The sequence below is a fragment of the Rattus norvegicus genome, chromosome X, assembly GCF_036323735.1.
Source record: "Rattus norvegicus strain BN/NHsdMcwi chromosome X, GRCr8, whole genome shotgun sequence".
Lineage (NCBI taxonomy): Eukaryota > Metazoa > Chordata > Mammalia > Rodentia > Muridae > Rattus > Rattus norvegicus.
The window spans coordinates 47,580,202-47,599,770 of record NC_086039.1 but is presented as its reverse complement, the minus strand read 5'-3'; the positions used below and the strand labels follow the sequence as shown (position 1 = coordinate 47,599,770).

At 38.9% G+C, this 19,569-nt stretch overlaps 1 protein-coding gene across 5 annotated transcripts in view; it reads left to right on the top strand.

Moving 5' to 3' along the window:
* Positions 1-19,019, top strand: part of Mageb16 (MAGE family member B16) — an 84,422-nt gene extending 65,403 nt beyond the window's left edge. For 2 of the 5 annotated variants that reach the window (XM_063280034.1, XM_063280035.1), the window contains 2 exons: positions 3,579-3,656; positions 17,452-19,013. In XM_063280034.1, the coding sequence (XP_063136104.1) occupies positions 17,492-18,574 (1,083 nt within the window). In that variant the 5' untranslated portion in view covers positions 3,579-3,656; positions 17,452-17,491 and the 3' untranslated portion in view covers positions 18,575-19,013. Of the gene's footprint in view, positions 1-3,578; positions 3,657-17,451 lie in introns of all 5 variants that reach the window. The other 3 variants (XM_063280033.1, XM_006256977.5, NM_001025013.1) reach the window with 2 other exon arrangements.
* The last annotated feature ends 550 nt before the right edge of the window (positions 19,020-19,569 follow it).

The window sequence follows — 19,569 nt, the reverse complement described above, 5'->3', positions numbered from 1 at the left end:
CAATGCTCCCTAAGATTTAGGTGCAGGAGTGTTTATAGATGTTTATATTGTCACTAAGTGCCACACCTCTGCATTTTCATTGGTTGGAGTTTTCTGTATTGTTGTTTTCCATATATTGCAAAAATAAGTGTCCTTGTTAATGCATGAAGATAACACTTAAAGTCTGTATAAGGAGAAATGTTAAAATTGTTCTTAGTAATTATGCTAGCTTAGTAAACAAGTAGTTGTATGTTCTCTTCCAATATTGATGACTTCACTATCACTGGGGAATTTTCTATGTTTTCGGGCCTGGCTTTCCTCTTGTTCGGTGGGCCTTAAGTTCAATTAGAGAGCTGTTGGCTAGTGTAAAGTATATGTGCCACTACTGAACATTTAGGGGTATCATTTTGTGCTGATTGTGGTTCATAGGCATCATAGCAGGGTAGGACTATTGTTTACCCTTCCCTTTGGATAATTGCATGGGGCCTTCTGGCAATATGAAAACCAGTCCTCAGGTCTATTCCAGCTATGACATTGCTGGGTCCTTGTGAAGTGCATTCTGTCTTAAACAATAGGAACTTACTTTATACCTCTGCCCTCAAACTTCTTGTAACATAGCACCTCTCCATCATTTTAATAGTCAAAGTTCATGCTCCCCATGTGTGTATGAGTGTTGGACAATCTACTGAAATATGGATATGGTCTCTCAGGGCCCACTTCCCAGAAGAAAACTGACTTTTCCATCTCTAGTTAGCAATAGTTAGCAATAATTCTTCAAATAGTGATAGGTTCCTTAGGGCTTTTTCCCTGTTTGGTTGGTTGGTTGGTTGGTTGGTTGGTTTTGTTTTTGATAGGTTCCTACCTTGTAGTTTGGGATTGCCTATATTTGGCTTCTGTAGACCAACTTGGTAGTCTTGAACATAAGAGAGTCCTTCTATCTCTGTCTATTAGAATTTTTCTATTCCTTTTCTTCAAAGTTCTCTGAGGCTTAGGTTTATTGATTATGTTGTAAATGTATCAGTTGGAGCTAGACACCACACTATGAATTGTTTTGGGACATTTTGTATGAATGTATTTTGGCCAGTTAAGGATTTCTCTGATTTTCTCTTGTAAAATCAAGGAAAGTGGTACAATTACCTGTGGGGATAAGCATAGACAGACTACAGTTGAGAATTTTAGTGGTTTAGGAAAGTGACACTAGTAAGAATACCAAGGAAGAAAAGCAATTAATCTTCTAGGGTCCATACCCTCACCAGCTATGGGTAGTTGTCAAGCTTTATGATACCAGTTATAAATTCCCTCCTTTTGAGTAGTCTTTTGTCCTATTAGTTTGCTATTGACTACTGCCAAAATATGTGTCACTATTGCACCCTTAGATATAGCTTGTGATGCTGGTCATTGTTGAAGTTCCTAGAATTTACAACTACATAGAACTATTCAATTGCTTTTACCCTTTGGCACCTAGCACTGTACCTTTGGATAACATGAGAATTAGTCCTCAAGTAGGAGGCTTATAGATCAGATGCTGCTCAATTCCTCCATATTGTGCATCTAAATTGTGTAGTGTTTTTAGCAATAAGGATTTACTTTCAAGTACTAGCAGACTAGAGAAATGAGAAAGGAGAAAGGAGAAAGGAGAAAGGAGAAATGAGAATAATGTTGTTTTAGAATCTCATAGACCTCCTTCACCTAAATTCACAGAGAGGTTTTACATGCACAGTACTAGGGTTTAGATAGTATGTGGCTCTTAGAGTGATTGTTATCTGCATTATATGTCACAAAATAGAGCATGGTCTGTAAGGTAATTTGTGACTCTTGGAGTAACCATTTTCAACCTAACAGCATAATTTTATTCAAATTTGTGTGTGTGTGTGTGTGTGTGTGTGTGTGTGTGTGTTTTAAGTTACCATAAAATAATGTTTCCCTGTGTAATTTTCATTTTTTCCTCTTAATGTTTTTTTCTCATTTCTTTCCCTCTCTCCCTCTGTATTGCCTTTTCTTCTCCCTTACCAGATAAAATTACTACCCTATTTTTCCCATTATTCCTTTATAATACCTCTGTGTGGCATTTTATTAATGGTTAATTGATATAGCATGTCCCATCCCATTTTAAGTAGTATTATTCCTGGAGCAGACCTAACTCATTCCCTATTCTGTTACTATGAAGAGACACCATAACCAAGGCAACTCTTATAAAAGAAAATATTTCTTTAGGGCTGACTCACAGTATCGCATATTTACTCTATTATCATCATGGCAAGAAGCCTCTACTGCTTCACAAGAGTAGTAGTTGAGAGCTACATCCTGAAGCATAGGCAGAAAGAGATTATGGGCTTGAAATGAGCTTTTGAAACCTCAAAGGCCACTCCCAGAGACACACTTCCATCAATATGGAACTGTATATTCAAATATATGAACCTATAGATAGGTACCATTTTTATTTAAACCTCCATGTTCTGCTGCCCTATCGTTTTATAGCCATATCATAATACAAAATGCATTTTTAGGACAAGGGCAAATGTATTCACATTTGTTGTCAAAATATCACAAGAGTGGTTTGTTTCAAGGCACTTAGTAATGTTTTCTCCTTTGCAACATCTTGAACCAGGCTATCATAATCTACCCTGGTCTAAGCATCTCTGTCTTCCATGCTTCTACTAGTATGATCCATTAAGCTCCCTTTAAAACATTCAACTACTTTTCTAATCCAAAGACCCAAAGTCCACATTCTGCCAACAAGCAGCATGGTCAAGCCTGACATAGCAATACTCCATTCCCTAGTACCACCTTATGACTTAGTCACTATTCTGTTGTGAAGAAACAGTATGACCCAGTCAGTCCTCTAAGAGATGTATTTACTTTGAGACTTGCTTAAAGTTTCTGAGGTTTAATCCATTATGATCATGGTGGGAAGCATGGCTTCATGAAGGCAGATGCTGGAGCAGTAGCTGAGAGTTACATCCTGATCCATAGTCAGAGAGAGACTATGAGTTTGTCATGGGCTGTTGAAATCTTGAAGTCCATCCATCCCTAATGGCACATTTCCTCTAACAAGTACACACCTTCTAATCATTTCAAATATGCCATTCCCTGGTGACTAAGCATTGGAATACATTAATCTGTGTGGGACATTTTGATTAAGACCATCAAAAGGCCAGAAGTAGGAAGGCAATAAGCAATATTCCTCCTTGGTTTCTGCTTTAGTTCCTGCCTCCAGATAGCTGCCTTAAGTTCATCCTTTGACTTCCTTCAGTGATGTACTTTAACCTGCATGATGAAATAAACCCTTTCCTCCTAAATTGCCTTTGGTCAGTATTTTATTACAGCATTCAAGAAGCAAACTGGGACAACTATTTCATGATATTTATTTGGAATGATACACTATAATGAGATTATAAGTTCTAGACTAAGACCATAGGCCATGTGAATATCCAAGGAAACTCTGTTTGAAAGATATAAATCCACATGAACTACATTCTCAAAAAGAAATGCTTACCAAGGTACTTTTCTTTGGCTATTTGCTTAACCCTAGAAGAACTCTGGAAGGAGCATCTACAAAGAACATGCTTTATACCATAACTTTCTTTCTTCTTTTTCAGTGAGCTGTTGCCTTTGATTGGAAGCACTAGAACCAGACAATTAAAAGGGAAGACACCAAGGTGCTTTCCAAATTTAAGGTAAGTATTCTAAGTTAGCATTTAAAGACTTAACCACTTTAGAACACAGGTGGCCTTGCAATATGCACCTATAATGTTAGAACTTAGATACTGGAACACACATAATGAAGGATGCCTTTTTACATTCTTTTGTTTCCTAATACATGAGCAGTTAGTACAAGAAGAAAATAACAGACTAGCAACAGCAAAGAGCCTTCTGCTTACTAAGTGATTGTAGGCATTGAATAAAAATTGAAGAAGTTAATTTGTTATAGTTAGTAACTTCACATGCTTCATTCTGGTCTTCAGATTTTGAATTGTTTTTTTAGGTACTAAAACAATATTCTTTATTTAGATTCTCTATGGGTATCACAAAGCTGGTTTAAATATTGAAACTAATTCTGGTAGAACTGTGTAGTAATTTTAAACATCAGAAAAACATAGTCACAGTTGTTCCTTTAAATTATATGGAGATTCGTGCTATTATTATTATCACTATGTATTCTCTTCTAATCTTTTTTATTGGTTCTTTTTTATTTACATTTCAAATTTTATTCCATTTCCCAGTTTCCAATACATTAGCTCCCTATCCCATCCTCCTCCCCCTTCTTCTATCAGGGTGCCCTCCTCCGCAGCCACACCCCCTTCCTGCCCCGCCCCCACCATGACAATACCCTACACTGGGGGTTCCAGCCTTGGCAGGAACAAGGGCTTTTCCTACCATTGGTGCCCAACAAGGCCATCCTCTGCTACAAATGCAGCTGGAGCTGTAGGTCTGTCCATGTGTAGTCTTTGGGAAGTGGTTTAGTCCCTGGGAGCTCTGGTTGGTTGGTATTATTGTTCTTATGTGGTGGCAAACCCCTCAGCTCCTTCAATCCTTTCTCTAATTCCTCCAATGGGGACCCCAGTCTCAGTTCAGTGGTTTGCTGTGACCATTCACCTCTGCATTTCTCACACTCTGCCTGAGCCTCTCAGGAGACATTTATATCGGGCTCTTGTCAGGATGCACTTCTTGAATTTATTAATACACACACACACACACACACACACACACACACACACACACACACACACACACCACCCAGGTGGGGCAGGCTCTGAATGGCTATTCTTTCAGTCACTGCTCCAAACTTTGTCTCCATATCTTCACCTATGAATATTGTTCTTCCGTGTTTTAAGAAGGACTTAAGCATCTGCCCTTTGGTTGTTCTTCTTCTTGAGTTTCATATGGTCTGTGGATTTTATCTTGGGTAATGAGAGATTTGGGGCTAATACCCACTTATCAGTGAGGGCATACCATATGTGTTTTTTGTGATTGGGTTACGTCATGCAGGATGATTTTTTTTTTAGTTCCATTCAATTGCCTAAGAATTTCAAGAAGTCATTGTTTTTGATAGCTGAGTAGTACTCCATTGTGTAGCTGTACCACATTTTCTGCATCCATTTCTGAAGGAAATCTGGGTTCTTTCCAGCTTCTGGCTATTATCAATATGGCTGCTATGAACATAGTGGAGCGAGACTCTTTGTTGTTTGTTGGAGCAACCTTTGGGGATATGACCAGGAGAGGTATAGCTGGGTCCTCAGTTAGGACAATGTCCAATTTTCTGAGGAACTTCCAGACTGATTCCAGAGTGGTTTTTTTTTTTAATTATTAACTTGAGTATTTCTTATATACATTTCGAGTGTTATTCCCTTTCCCAGTTTCCGGGCAAACATCCCCCTCCCCCCTCCCCTTTCTTATCGGTGTTCCCCTCACCACCCTCCCCCCATTGTCCCCCTCCCCCCAACAGTCTAGTTCACTGGGGGTTCAGTCTTAGCAGGACCCAGGGCTTCCCCTTCCACTGGTGCTCTTACTAGGATATTCATTGCTACCTATGAGGTCAGAGTCCAGGGTCAGTCCATGTATAGTCTTTACGTAGTGGCTTAGTCCCTGGAAGCTCTGGTTGCTTGGCATTGTTGTACATATGGGGTCTCGAGCCCCTTCAAGCTCTTCCAGTTCTTTCTCTGATTCCTTCAACGGGGGTCCTATTCTCAGTTCCGTGGTTTGCTGCTGGTATTCGCCTCTGTATTTGCTGTATTCTGGCTGTGTCTCTCAGGAGCGATCTACATCCGGCTCCTGTCGGTCTGCACTTCTTTGCTTCATCCATCTTGTCTAATTGGGTGGCTGTATATGCATGGGCCACATGTGGGGCAGACTCTGAATGGGTGTTCCTTCAGTCTCTGTTTTAATCTTTGCCTCTCTCTTCCCTGCCAAGGGTATTCTTGTTCCCCTTTTAAAGAAGGAGTGAACCATTCACATTTTGATCATCTGTCTTGAGTTTCATTTGTTCTAGGCATTTAGGGTAATTCAAGCATTTGGGCTAATAGCCACTTATCAGTGAGTGCATACCATGTATGTCTTTCTGTGTTTGGGTTAGCTCACTCAGGATGATATTTTCCAGTTCCTGCCATTTGCCTACGAATTTCATAAACTCGTTGTTTTTGATAGCTGAGTAATATTCCATTGTGTAGATGTACCACATTTTCTGTATCCATTCCTCTGTTGAAGGGCATCTGGGTTCTTTCCAGCTTCTGGCTATTATAAATAAGGCTGCAATGAACATAGTGGAGCACGTGTCTTTTTTATATGTTGGGGCATCATTTGGGTATATGCCCAAGAGAGGTATAGCTGGATCCTCAGGCAGTTCAATGTCCAATTTTCTGAGGATCCTCCAGACTGATTTCCAGAATGGTTGTACCAGTTTGCAATCCCACCAACAATGGAGGAGTGTTCCTCTTTCTCCACATCCTCGCCAGCATCTGTTGTCCCCTGAGTTTTTGATCTTAGCCATTCTCACTGGTGTGAGGTGAAATCTCAGGGTTGTTTTGATTTGCATTTCCCTTATGACTAAAGATGTTGAACATTTCTTTAGGTGTTTCTCAGCCATTCGGCATTCCTCAGCTGTGAATTCTTTGTTTAGCTCTGAGCCCCATTTTTTAATAGGGTTATTTGTTTCCCTGTGGTCTAACTTCTTGAGTTCTTTGTATATTTTGGATATAAGGCCTCTATCTGTTGTAGGATTGGTAAAGATCTTTTCCCATTCTGTTGGTTGCCGTTTTGTCCTAACCACAGTGTCCTTTGCCTTACAGAAGCTTTGCAGTTTTATGAGATCCCATTTGTCAATTCTTGATCTTAGAGCGTAAGCCATTGGTGTTTTGTTCAGGAAATTTTTTCCAGTGCCCATGTGTTCCAGATGCTTCCCTAGTTTTTCTTCTATTAGTTTGAGTGTGTCTGCTTTGATGTGGAGGTCCTTGATCCACTTGGACTTAAGCTTTTTGTACAGGGTGATAAGGATGGATCGATCTGCATTCTTCTACATGTTGCCCTCCAGTTGAACCAGCACCATTTCCTGAAAATGCTATCTTTTTTCCATTGGATGGTTTTGTCTCCTTTGTCAAAAATCAAGTGACCATATGTGTGTGGGTTCATTTCTGGGTCTTCAATTCTATTCCATTGGTCTATCTGTCTGTCTCTGTACCAATACCATGCAGTTTTTATCACTATTGCTCTGTAATACTGCTTGAGTTCAGGGATAGTGATTCCCCCTGAAGTCCTTTCATTGTTGAGGATAGCTTTAGCTATCCTAGGTTTTTTGTTATTCCAGATGAATTTGCAAATTGTTCTGTCTAACTCTTTGAAGAATTGGATTGGTATTTTGATGGGGATTGCATTGAATCTGTAGATTGCTTTGGACAATTTCCTAGACAGATACCAGGTACCGAAGTTAAATCAGGAACAGATAAACCAGTTAAACAACCCCATAACTCCTAAGGAAATAGAAGCAGTCATTAAAGGTCTCCCAACCAAAAAGAGCCCAGGTCCAGACGGGTTTAGTGCAGAATTCTATCAAACCTTCATAGAAGACCTCATACCAATATTATCCAAACTATTCCACAAAATTGAAACAGATGAATCACTACCGAATACCTTCTACGAAGCCACAATTACTCTTATACCTAAACCACACAAAGACACAACAAAGAAAGAGAACTTCAGACCAATTTCCCTTATGAATATCGACGCAAAAATACTCAATAAAATTCTGGAAAACCGAATCCAAGAGCACATCAAAACAAGCATCCACCATGATCAAGTAGGCTTCATCCCAGGCATGCAGGGATGGTTTAATATACGGAAAACCATCAACGTGATCCATTATATAAACAAACTGAAAGAACAAAACCACATGATCATTTCATTAGATGCTGAGAAAGCATTTGACAAAATTCAACACCCCTTCATGATAAAAGTCCTGGAAAGAATAGGAATTCAAGGCCCATACCTGAACATGGTAAAAGCCATATACAGCAAACCAGTTGCTAACATTAAACTAAATGGAGAGAAACTTGAAGCAATCCCACTAAAATCAGGGACTAGACAAGGCTGCCCACTCTCTCCCTACTTATTCAATATAGTTCTTGAAGTTCTAGCCAGAGCAATCAGACAACAAAAGGATGTCAAGGGGATACAGATCGGAAAAGAAGAAGTCAAAATATCACTATTTGCAGATGATATGATAGTATATTTAAGTGATCCCAAAAGTTCCACCAGAGAACTACTAAAGCTGATAAACAACTTCAGCAAAGTGGCTGGGTATAAAATTAACTCAAATAAATCAGTTGCCCTCCTCTATACAAAAGAGAAACAAGCCGAGAAAGAAATTAGGGAAACGACACCCTTCATAATAGACCCAAATAATATAAAGTACCTCGGAGTGACTTTAACAAAGCAAGTAAAAGATCTGTACAATAAGAACTTCAAGACACTGAAGAAGGAAATTGAAGAAGACCTCAGAAGATGGAAAGATCTCCCATGCTCATGGATTGGCAGGATTAATATAGTAAAAATGGCCATTTTACCAAAAGCAATCTACAGATTCAGAGTGGTTTTACCAGTCTGCAATCCCACCAACAATGGAGGAGTGTTCTTCTTTTTCCATATCCTCGTCAACATCTGTTGTCACCTGAGTTTTTGATCCTAGCCATTCTGACTGTCGTAATGTGGAATCTCAGGATTGTTTTGATTTGCAATTCCCTGATGATTAACAGTGTTGAATATTTCTTTGGATGCTTCTCAGTCCTTTGATGTTCCTCAGCCATGAGTTCTTTGTCTCTATACTCCATTTTAGGGTCATGTAGCTCTCTGGAGTCTAATTTCTTGAGGCCTTTATATTTTGGATATTATCCCTCTATCAGATGTAGGATTGGTAAAGATCTTTTCCCAATCTATTGGTTGCCGTTTTGTCCTATTGACAGTGTCCTTCGCTTTACAGAAGATTTGCAGTTTTATGAGGTCCTATATGTTGATTCTTGAGCGTACATCATAAACCTTTTTTTTTTTTTTGGAAATTTCCCCCAGTGTCCATGTGCTAGAGGCTCTTTCCCACTTTTTCTTCTATTAGTTTGAGTGTATCTGGTTTTGTGTGGAGGTCCTTGATCCACTTGGACTTAAGCTTTGTACAAGGCAATAAAAGTAAGTTGATTTACATTTTTCTACATGCTGACCTCCAGTTGAACCAGCACCATTTGTTGAAAGTGCTATCTTGTTTACATTGCATGGTTTTAGCTCCTTTGTCAAAGGTCAAGTGACCATACGTATGTGGGTTCATTTCTGGGTCTTGAATTCTATTCCCCTGATCTACCTGCCTATCTCTGTACTAATACCATAGAGTTTTTCTAACTATTACTCTGTAATACTGCTTGAAGTCAGGGATGGTGATTCCTTCAGAAGTTCTTTTATTGTTAGGGATATTTTTCACTATACTAGGTTTTTATTATTCCAAATGAATTGGCAAATTGCTCGTTCTAACTTTTTGAAGAATTGACTTGGAATTTTCATGGGGCTTGCATTGAATCTATAGATTGCTTTTTGGCAAAATGACCATTTTTACTATATTAATCCTGCCAATCCATGAGCATGGGAGGTCTTTCCATTTTCTGTGATCTTCTTCAATTTCTTTCTTCGGGCACTTGAAGTTCTTGATATATATATAAATATTTCACTTGCTTGCTCATATAGAGTTATTTTGTTATTTGGGACTATTGGGAAAGGTGTCATTTCCCTAATTTCTTTCTCAACCTATTTATCCTTTGAGTAGAGGAAGGCTAGTGATTTGTTTGAGTTAAGTTTATACCCAGCCACTTTGTTGAAGTTGTTTATCAGGCTTAGTAGTTCTCTGGTGGAACTTTTGGGGTCACTTAAGTATAATATCATATCATTTACAAATAGTGTTATTTTGATTTCTTCCTTTCCAGTTTGTATCCCTTTGACCTCCTTTTGTTGTCTGCTCTGGCTAGGACTTTGAAAACTATATTGAATGAGTAGGGAGAGAGTGGACAGCGTTTTCTAGTCCAGGATTTTTGTGTGATTGATTCAAGTTTCTCTGCATTTAGGTAGGTGTTGGCTCCTGGTTTGCTGTATATTTCTTTTACTATGTTAAGTTATTGGCCTTGAATTCCTGATTGTTACAAGACTTTTAACATGAAAGGGTTTTGAATTTTGTCAAATTCTTTCTCAGCATCTAATGAGATGATCATTTTTTTGAGTTTGTTTACATAGGGGATTACATTGATGGATTTCCGTATATTGAACCACCCTGGATTCCTGGGATGAAGCCTACTTTATCATGATGTATGATCTTTTTGATGTGTTATTGGATTCCATTTTTGAGAACTTTACTGAATATTGTGTCAATATTCTTAAGGGAAATTGGTCTGAAGTTCTCTTTCTTTGTTGGGTCTTTATGTGGTTTAGGGATAAGCATAATTGTAGCTTTTTAGAAGGAATTGGGTCGTGTTCATTCCATTTCTATTTTGTGGAATAGTTTGGACAGCACTGGTATGAGATTTTCAATGATGTAGTATTCTGCACTAAGCCCATCTGATCTTGGGATTTTTGTTTGGTTGGGAGACTTTAAATAACTACTTCTATTTTTTTTTAAGAATTATAGAATTGCTTAAGGTGGTTTATCTGATCCTGATTTAACTTTGGTACCTGGTATTGGTCTAGAAAATTGGCCATTTCATCCAGATATTCCAGGTGTGTTGAGAATAGACTTTTTAGTGGGATATGATGACTTTTTAAATTTCCTCAGATTCTGATGTTATGTTTCCCTCTTCATTTCTGATTTTGTTAATTTGCATACGTTCTCTCTGGCCTCTGGTTAGTCTAGCTAAGAATTAATCTATCTTGTTGATTTTCTCAAAGAACCAGCTCCAGGTTTTGTTGATTCTTTTTTGTTTCTACTTGGATGATTTCACCCATGAGTTTGATTATTTCCTGCCTTCTACTCCTATTGGGTGCATTTGCTTCTTTTTGTTCTATAGCTTTTAGGTGTGCTGTCAAGCTGCTAATATATGCTCTCTCCAGTTTCTTTTTGGAGGCATTCAGATCTATTAGTTTTCCTTTCCATACTGCTTTCACCTTGTCCCATAAATTTGCGTATGTTGTGCCTTCATTTTCATTAATTTCTAAAAAGTCTTTAATTTCTTTCTTTATTTCTTCCCTGACCAATTTATCATTGAGGAAAGCATTGTTCAACTTCTGTGTGTATGTGGGCTTTCTGTCATTTGTGTTGTCATTAAAGACCATCCTTGTCCATAGTGATCTGATAGGATGCATGGGATTATTTTAATCTTCTTCCATCTGTTGAAGCCTGTTTTGTGGCTGATTATATGGTCAGTTTTAGAGAAGATACCATGAGAAGAAGGTATATTCTTTTGTTTTAGGATGAAATGTTCTTTAAATATCTGTTGAATCCATTTGGTTCATAACTTCTCTTAGTTTCTCTACATCTCTGTTTAGTTTCTGTTTCCATGATCTGTCCATTGATGAGAGTGGGGTGTTGAAATCTCCTACTATTATTCTGTGAGGTACAATGTGTGCTTTGAGCTATGGTACGATTTCTTTTATGAATGTAGGTGATCTTGCATTTGGATCATAGATATTCAGGATTGAGAGTTCATATTGGTGGATTTTTACTTTGATGAATATGAATTATCCTTCCTTATCTTTTTTGATAACTTTAGCTTGAGAAATTCATTTTATTCAATATTAGAATGTCTTGTTTCTTGGGAGCATTTGCTTGGAAAATTGTTTTCCAGTCTTTTATTCTGAGGTAGTGTCCATCTTTCTCACTGATGTGTGTTTCATGTATGCAGCAAAATGCTGGGTCCTCTTTACATATCAATTCTTTAGTCTATGTCTTATTATTGGGGAATTGAGTCCATTGATGTTAAGAGATATTAAGGAACAGTCATTGTTATTTCCTGTTATTTTTGTTGTTGGAGGTAGAATTAGGTTTGTGTATCTCTTGTTTTGGTTTATTGCAAGGAGATAACTTTTTTTTTCTTTTTCTAGGGTGTATTTTTTCTCTGTGTGGTGAAGTTTTCCACTTATTATACTTTGTAGGACTGGATTTTTGGAAAGATATTGTGTAAATTTGGTTTTATCATGGAATCCCTTGGATTCTCTACTTATGTTAATTGAGAGTTTTGCTGGATATAGTAGCCTGTGCTGGCATTTGTGTTCTCTTAGTGTCTGTATGACATCTGCCCAGGATCTTCTGGCTATCATAGTCTCTGGTGTAGTTCTGATAGTTCTGTATAAAGATACATTACTTGACCTTTTCCCTTATTGCTTTTAATATTCTTTCTTTATTTTGTGCATTTGGGGTTTTGACTATTATGTGATAGGAGAAATTTCATTTCTGGCCCAATCTATTTGGTGCACTGTAAGCTTCTTTTATGTTTAAGGGCATTAATTTCTTTAAGTTAGGGATGTTTTCTTGTATAATTTTGTTGAAGGTATTTACAGGCCCTTTATATTGGGAGTCTTTACTCTCTTCTATACCTATTTTCCTTAGTTTTAATTTTCTCATTGTGTCCTGGATTTCCTGGATGTTTTGGGTTAAGATCTTTTTGCATTTTACATTACCTTTGACTGGTGCATCAATGTTTTCTATGGTATCTTCTCCCCCTGAGATTTTCTTGTCTATCTCTTGTATTCTGTTGGTGATGCTTGCTTTTAAGTCTCCTGATCTCTTTCCTAGGTTTTCTATCTCCAGGGTTGTCTCCCCTTGTGATTTCTTTATTGTTTGTATTTCCATTTTTAGATTCTGGATGGTTTTGTTCAATCTCTTTACCTGTCTGTGTTTTCCTGTAATTCTTTAAGGGATTTTTGTGTTTCCTCTTTCAGGGCTTCTACTTGTTTACCTGTATTGTCCTGTATTTTTTTTTCCTGGGGATTGAATCCAGGGCCTTGCGTTTGCTAGGCAAGCGCTCTACCACTGAGCTAAATCCCCAACCCTGTCCTGTATTTTTAAGGGAATTATTTATGTCTTTGTTAAAGTCCTGCATCATCCCCATAAAATGCAATTTTAAATTGAAAATTTTCTTTTCCAGTGTGTTTGGATTTCCAATATTTGTTTTTGTGGGAGAACTGGGCTCTGATGATGCCAAGTAGTCTTGGTTTCTATTGCTTAGGTACCTGTGCTTGCTTCTTGCTATCAGGTTGTCTCTGTTGTTAGCTTGTCTTGCTGTCTCTGACAGTGGCTTGACCCTCCTGTAAGCCTGTGGTTCAACACTCCTAGTAGACCTACTTTCTTTCGGCCAGATCTAGGAGCCTGATAGCTACTCCTGGGCTTATGTATCATGAAGCCTCCCGGCAGGTCATTTAGAGGAGAAGAGTTGGTCTTACCTCTGCTCCTGGTGAAGGGCTTTAGGCTCTTGGTCCAGGCAGAAACCTGAAGGGTTCTGCCACTGACTGCTCCTATCTTCCTGTATTCAGAGGGTACTAGGCAGGTTCCTCTTGGGTCAGGAATGTGGGCAGAAGTGGCAGTCTCCCCTGAACTCTCAAGATTGTCTACCCTTCTGAGAGTCCAGGTCTCTCGCCCATGGGATTTGGGTACAGAGCCAAATTTTGATTTCTTGAACAAATGACACTTGGAATTTCATTACTCTCTTTTCATTTTCCTGACTCAGAAATTAATATATTTGTTCGAATGGCAGTCTCAGGCTAAGATGGAGATTTATAGACAAGCACTACTAGGACAATCTAGACTGAAACACAGATTAGACTAAGGCTTTTACTCATAGGAGAGAAGAGTCCAAAGAAAACTAATAATATTGTCAAGATGTTAGGTTTTGATAAGAGTTCATCTTCTTCCTAACTGGAGGTTTAAGAGGAAAGGTTTGTTGTCATAGATACATGTCACATAAGGTAGCATAAAATGTTGTAAACTTCCAAAATCAAAGGCTGGACCCTGAAAGAAATCAGAGAGAACTACCCTTCCAAGTGCATAGATATCCAAGATATGGCATATTCTGTTGGTAAGCTGGGTTTTGCCAGAGATATTTCTTATACCCCTAGCCACAGTTGTCTGAGGACAGGAAATCTGATTCTGGCAGGGAATTGAACTGATAGCTATCACAATGTAGAAAGTATAGCTCAATCAGTATTCCAAATAAAACATTTTACTAAGGGCCCAATGGTATCAGAATATCTGGATTAACATAGCACTGCACAGTTTCACGACATGCCTGAGGAGATTCTGGGTAAGACTGCCAGAGTGTGATATATAGTGATTCCTTTTTCCTGTTGATTGAAGATATGGTAATAAAAATTTTGCTGTAAGAAAATTATATCATATCCCAGACACTTACAATGGAAAAAGAAAGGACAATTATTGAGGCAGATAGATACCCAAAAGTGAGTAATGTCTCACTGTTGTAACAAATTGTAGTAAGGAAAAACTTAGACAAATTGAATGGCTTTAAGTTCCTCCTTTGTATTCATAAGGACACTGTATTTGGTATGATAGAACAGTAGTTCAACAAAAGGAAGGGGTCTCAAATATTATTAAGAGATTAGTACTCTGTTTATTCCTGTAGATAACTCAAATCAGATAGTCAAAGTCAGAACAGCTCACTGGGATGTAAGAGAGTCAGTAGTCACCTTTTGACATAGATAAACTTCCAATGAAGAAGACAAACCTGCTATTTGGTTCTAAGTTAGGCCCCTATGCATTGAGGAGATCACCACTAAAACACACACACACACACACACACACACACACACACACACACACACACACACACACACACACAGAGAGAGAGAGAGAGAGAGAGAGAGAGAGAGAGAGAGAGACCATGAAAATCTGTGGTCTTTAGTTCCTGCCTTTGGCCTAGAGGATTTTCTAATAAGCAGGGGCCTTACAATTTTGGTCTTGGGAAGATTTTTTTTATTCTTTGAAATTTTCATAGACTTTTGATCATATTCACCCCCTTTCCCCAACTTCTCCTAGATCCAACCTCCTTCCATCCCTACCCCACTTGTTTTGTCTTGTTTAACCTATTAAGTACTCTGTACTTTCCATGTAGTTTTGAGTATGTGTGGCCATCTACCAGATTATGGTCAACCTACCAAGTGTTATAACCTTAAAGAAAATTTAATTTCCCCATATTAGCAGCTATCTGTCTGGTTCATCACCTACAAATAGAATTTCATACATACCTTTATTGGGGAAAGGTTTTATTATGGCAAAGACTTATGGCTTAAGCCTGCAATATTTCATGTTGATTAAACTTGTAGAGATTATAGAACTTGTTTTTTTTTCATTTAAAAAAGGAGTGAGTACTACAAAGCCAAATATGTGTCTACTCTGCACTCTGATAATTTCATGTTGGGTTGGCTAGCACTCAGCAGGTCTTTTCTTTTCCCATATCATGACTTCCCTGTAAACCTTTATTACATAATTTTCACAAGTCTGCTGGAAGTAGATTTTTTATTATATTATATATTTCTTTACCTATATTTCAAAGGTTATCCCCCTTCCTGGTTTCCTGTACATAAGCCCCCATTCCCTCCCCTCCCCCTTCCCCATACGGGTATTCCCCCTATATATCTCCCTTATTGCCCTCCCCCATATTCCCCTGCACTGGGGGTCCAACCTTGGCAAGACCAAGGGGTTTCCCTTCCACTGGTGCCCCAACAAGGCTATTCTCTGCTACATATGAGGTTGGAGCCCTGGGTCAGTTCATGTATAGTCCTTTGGCAGTGGTTTAGTCCCTGGAAGCTCTGGTTGCTTGGCATTGTTGTTTATATGGGACGGCAAGCTCCTTCAACTCTTTCAATAATTCCTCTAATTTCCCTCCATGGGGGGTCCTGTTCTCAATTAGCTGGTTTCCTGCTAGCATTGACCTCTGTATTGGACATGCTCTGGATCTCAGGAGAAATCTATATCCGGTCCCTTTCAGCATGCATTTTTTAGCTTCATCAATCTTATCTAGTTGTGGTGGCTGTATATATATATATATGGGCCACATGTGTGTCAGGCTCTGAATGGCCATTTCTTGAGTCACTACTCTAAACTTTGCTTCCATATCCCCTCCTATGAATATGTTCCTCCCTTCCCCCATTTTTTCTCCATTAAATTGGGTATTTCTTACTCAAATTACAATGGTTATTACCTTTCCCGGTTTCCAGGCAAACATCCCCGTAACCCCTCCCCCTCCTCTTCTATATGGGCGTTCCCCTCCCCATCCTCCTCCCATTACTGCCCTCCCCACAACAATTCTGTTCACTGGGACTTCAGTCTTGGCAGGACCAATGGCTTCCCCTTCCACTGGTGCTCTTACTAGGCTATTCATTGCTACCTATGAGGTTGGAGCCCAGGGTCAATCCATGTATAGTGTTTAGGTAGTGGCTTAGTACCTGAAAGCTCTGGTTGGTTGACATTGCTGTTCATATGGGGTCTCGAGCCCCTTCAAGCTCTTCCAGTCCTTTCTCTGATTCCTTCAACGGGGGTCCCGTTCTCAGGTCAATGGTTTGTTGCTGGCATTTGCCTATGTATTTGCCATATTCTGGCTGTGTCTCTCAGGAGAGATCTACATCCGATTCCTGTCAGCCTGCACTTCTTTGCTTCATCTGTCTTATCTAGTTTGGTGACTGTATATGTAGGGGCCACATGTGGGCCAGGCTCTGATTGGGCATTCCTTCTGCCACTGTTCTAAACTTTGCCTCCCTATTCCCTCCCAAGGGTATTTTTGTTCCCCTTTTAACGAAGGAGTGAAGCATTCATATTTTGGTCATCCTTCTTGAGTTTCATGTGTTCTGTGCATCTAGGGTAATTCGAGCATTTGGGATAATATCCACTTATCAATGAGTACATACCATGTGTGATTTTCTGTGATTGGGTTACCTCACTCAGGATACTTTCCAGTTCCATCCATTTGCCTATGAATTTGATAAAGTCATTGTTTTTGATTTCCATTGTGTAGATGTACCACATTTTCTGTATCCATTCCTTTGTTGAAGGGCATCTGGGTTCTTTCCAGCTTCTGGCTATTATAAATAGGGCTGCTATGAACATAGTGGAGCATGTGTCTTTGTTATATGTTGGAGCATCTTTTGGGTATATGCCCAAGAGAGGTATAGCTGGATCCTCAGGCAGTTCAATGTCCAATTTTCTGAGGAACCTCCAGACTGATTTCCAGAATGGTTGTATCAGTCTGCAACCCCACCCACAATGGAGGAGTGTTCCTCTTTCTCCACATCCTCGCCAGCATCTGCTGTCGCTGGAGTTTTTTGATTTTAGCCATTCTCACTGGTGTGAGGTAGAATCTCACGGTTGTTTTGGTTTGCATTTCCCTTATGACTAAAGATGTTGAACATTTCTTTAGGTGCTTCTCAGCCATAAGGCGGAAGTAGTTTTTATCATCATAACTGGAAGTGATTTACTAGCTGTTTACCCTCACATCCTCCCTTTCTCTTTCAAAGAGTGATTCCTCATTGCTGCCTTCTTGTCTACTCAGTCACCATGTCTCAGAAGAATCCAGAATATGCAGCTGACCACGACCATACCCGTGAAGAGATGCAGAACCTACAGGTTGCACCAGCCTCCAGCGATGTTGAGGAGCCATGTTCCTCATCTCATCTTATGGCTAGTAGTCTGAAGGGCCATACCAGTGAAGAGACCCAGGTCCCTGAGGATATGGAAGAACCATGTTCCTCCTCTCAACTTCTTACTGCTAGCAACCAGGAAGATCCTGCATATGAGACACCCAGTACTTCTAGGGGTCTTCAGCATCCCTATGTCTCTTCAAGTGAGTCTGCCAAGGGTCTTGGTAACAAAGAAATGCAGGGTAACTCAGTCATTCCACCAGATCAGCCAGATTTACCTGTGATGACCATAGATGGGAAAGTTAATTTCTTGGTGAATTATATGCTGTACAAATATCAGGTGAAAGAGATGATGAGCATGAACGATATAATGACACTCATTGTCAGAGAAGATGAACATCATTTTCATGAAATCCTCATGAGAGCTTCTGAGCGCATGGAAATGGTCTTTGGGCTTGAAGTGAGGGAAGTAGATCCTGTCAACCATTTCTATGCTCTCTTTATCAAATTAGGTCTCACCTATGATGGGATGAGAGCTGATGAGTATAGCTTTCCTAAGACTGGTCTCCTGATACTCATCCTGGGTGTAGTCTTCATGAAGGGCAACCGTGCAACTGAAGAGGAGATTTGGGAAGTGTTAAATCCAATGGGAATCTATGCTGGAATGAATCATTTCATCTTTGGGGACCCCAGAGAGCTGCTAACTGATGACTTTGTGAGGGAGCAATACCTGGCATACCAGCCAATAGCCAATAGTGATCCCATACAGTATGAATATGTGTGGGGGCCACGGGCTAAAGCTGAAACTAGTAAGATGAAAGTGTTAGAGTTTGTGGCCAAGGTTCATGGGTCAGACCCTACTGTGTTCCCTTCTCAGTATGAAGAGGCTCTGATAGAAGAAGAAGAGAGAACCCTTGCCATGATTTTAGAACAAGCTGGCCCGAGTTCTGCTTCTGGTGAAAGTTCTAGTGACATGGGCAGCAATGTCCCTCACATCTAGTACAATAAGAGATAGATTACTTCTGTATAGTTTGCACAGAATTTTTAGAGTTAAAGTAGATATTTAGAGAAGGGAGAGTCTTATCTGCATAGTTCTAATTTGTATAAGTACCATGCTATTTTTCTTTCATTGTTTACCCTTTATATTTGAATGTAATTGCACTTAAAAGCATTGTTGTTTAGTCTCAAAATCTCCACTTAATTCCATTCATAAATTAATAATAAGAGCTTTGTCATGACATAAAACTAATTGGGAAATGATACCATCTATCTGCGCATTATCTAGAGTAGTAAAATATGTATTTTCTAAGATTCTAAATTTTAAACAACTTTGTTCTAATTATGTTCTTTGTACCTTTCCGTTTTTAGTAAAATTTCATGCTTTATGTGGAGTTGTTTACTTTATAGTTGCCAAGGCTAATAAAATTCAAGAAACTTTACCTCAATGTGAGCTCTCTTTTATTACCCAAACTTTATTTGGTCATTTATTATTTTTCAACGATAATTTTACTTTACCTAGGGTTCTAGATTATACAACCTGTAGTCTGTTTTCTTACAAATGTGTTGATTATGGTAGTATATCTTCTAATAAGTTAAAGACAAATGAAACATACTATTTACAGGTAAATCAATCCTTATGATCCTGTTAAGTGTAAATGTCCTGAAGATGAAAAATACAGCTAAGGTAATGTGAATGCCCTCAGAGTTTTAATTTTAAATTAAGCTTTAAGGTAGAGAGAATTAGGATTTAGTAAGACCTACACATGCTATATCCCACAGCTGACATTCAAAAATTGAATGTAAAACTCTGTACCAGTTACTTTGTGATTTTGCTTGTAAGTGTCCGTCTGTGACTCCTACAACTGTGCAGTCTAATGTTGCTAATAGACTAAGGCTTTATTTGCAAATAATATTGAGGATATTTTTATAGGTAACAATAAGAGACTCAGAAGGCACTGGATGACTCAGTAGATAATCCCCGGGATTAATCAGTAG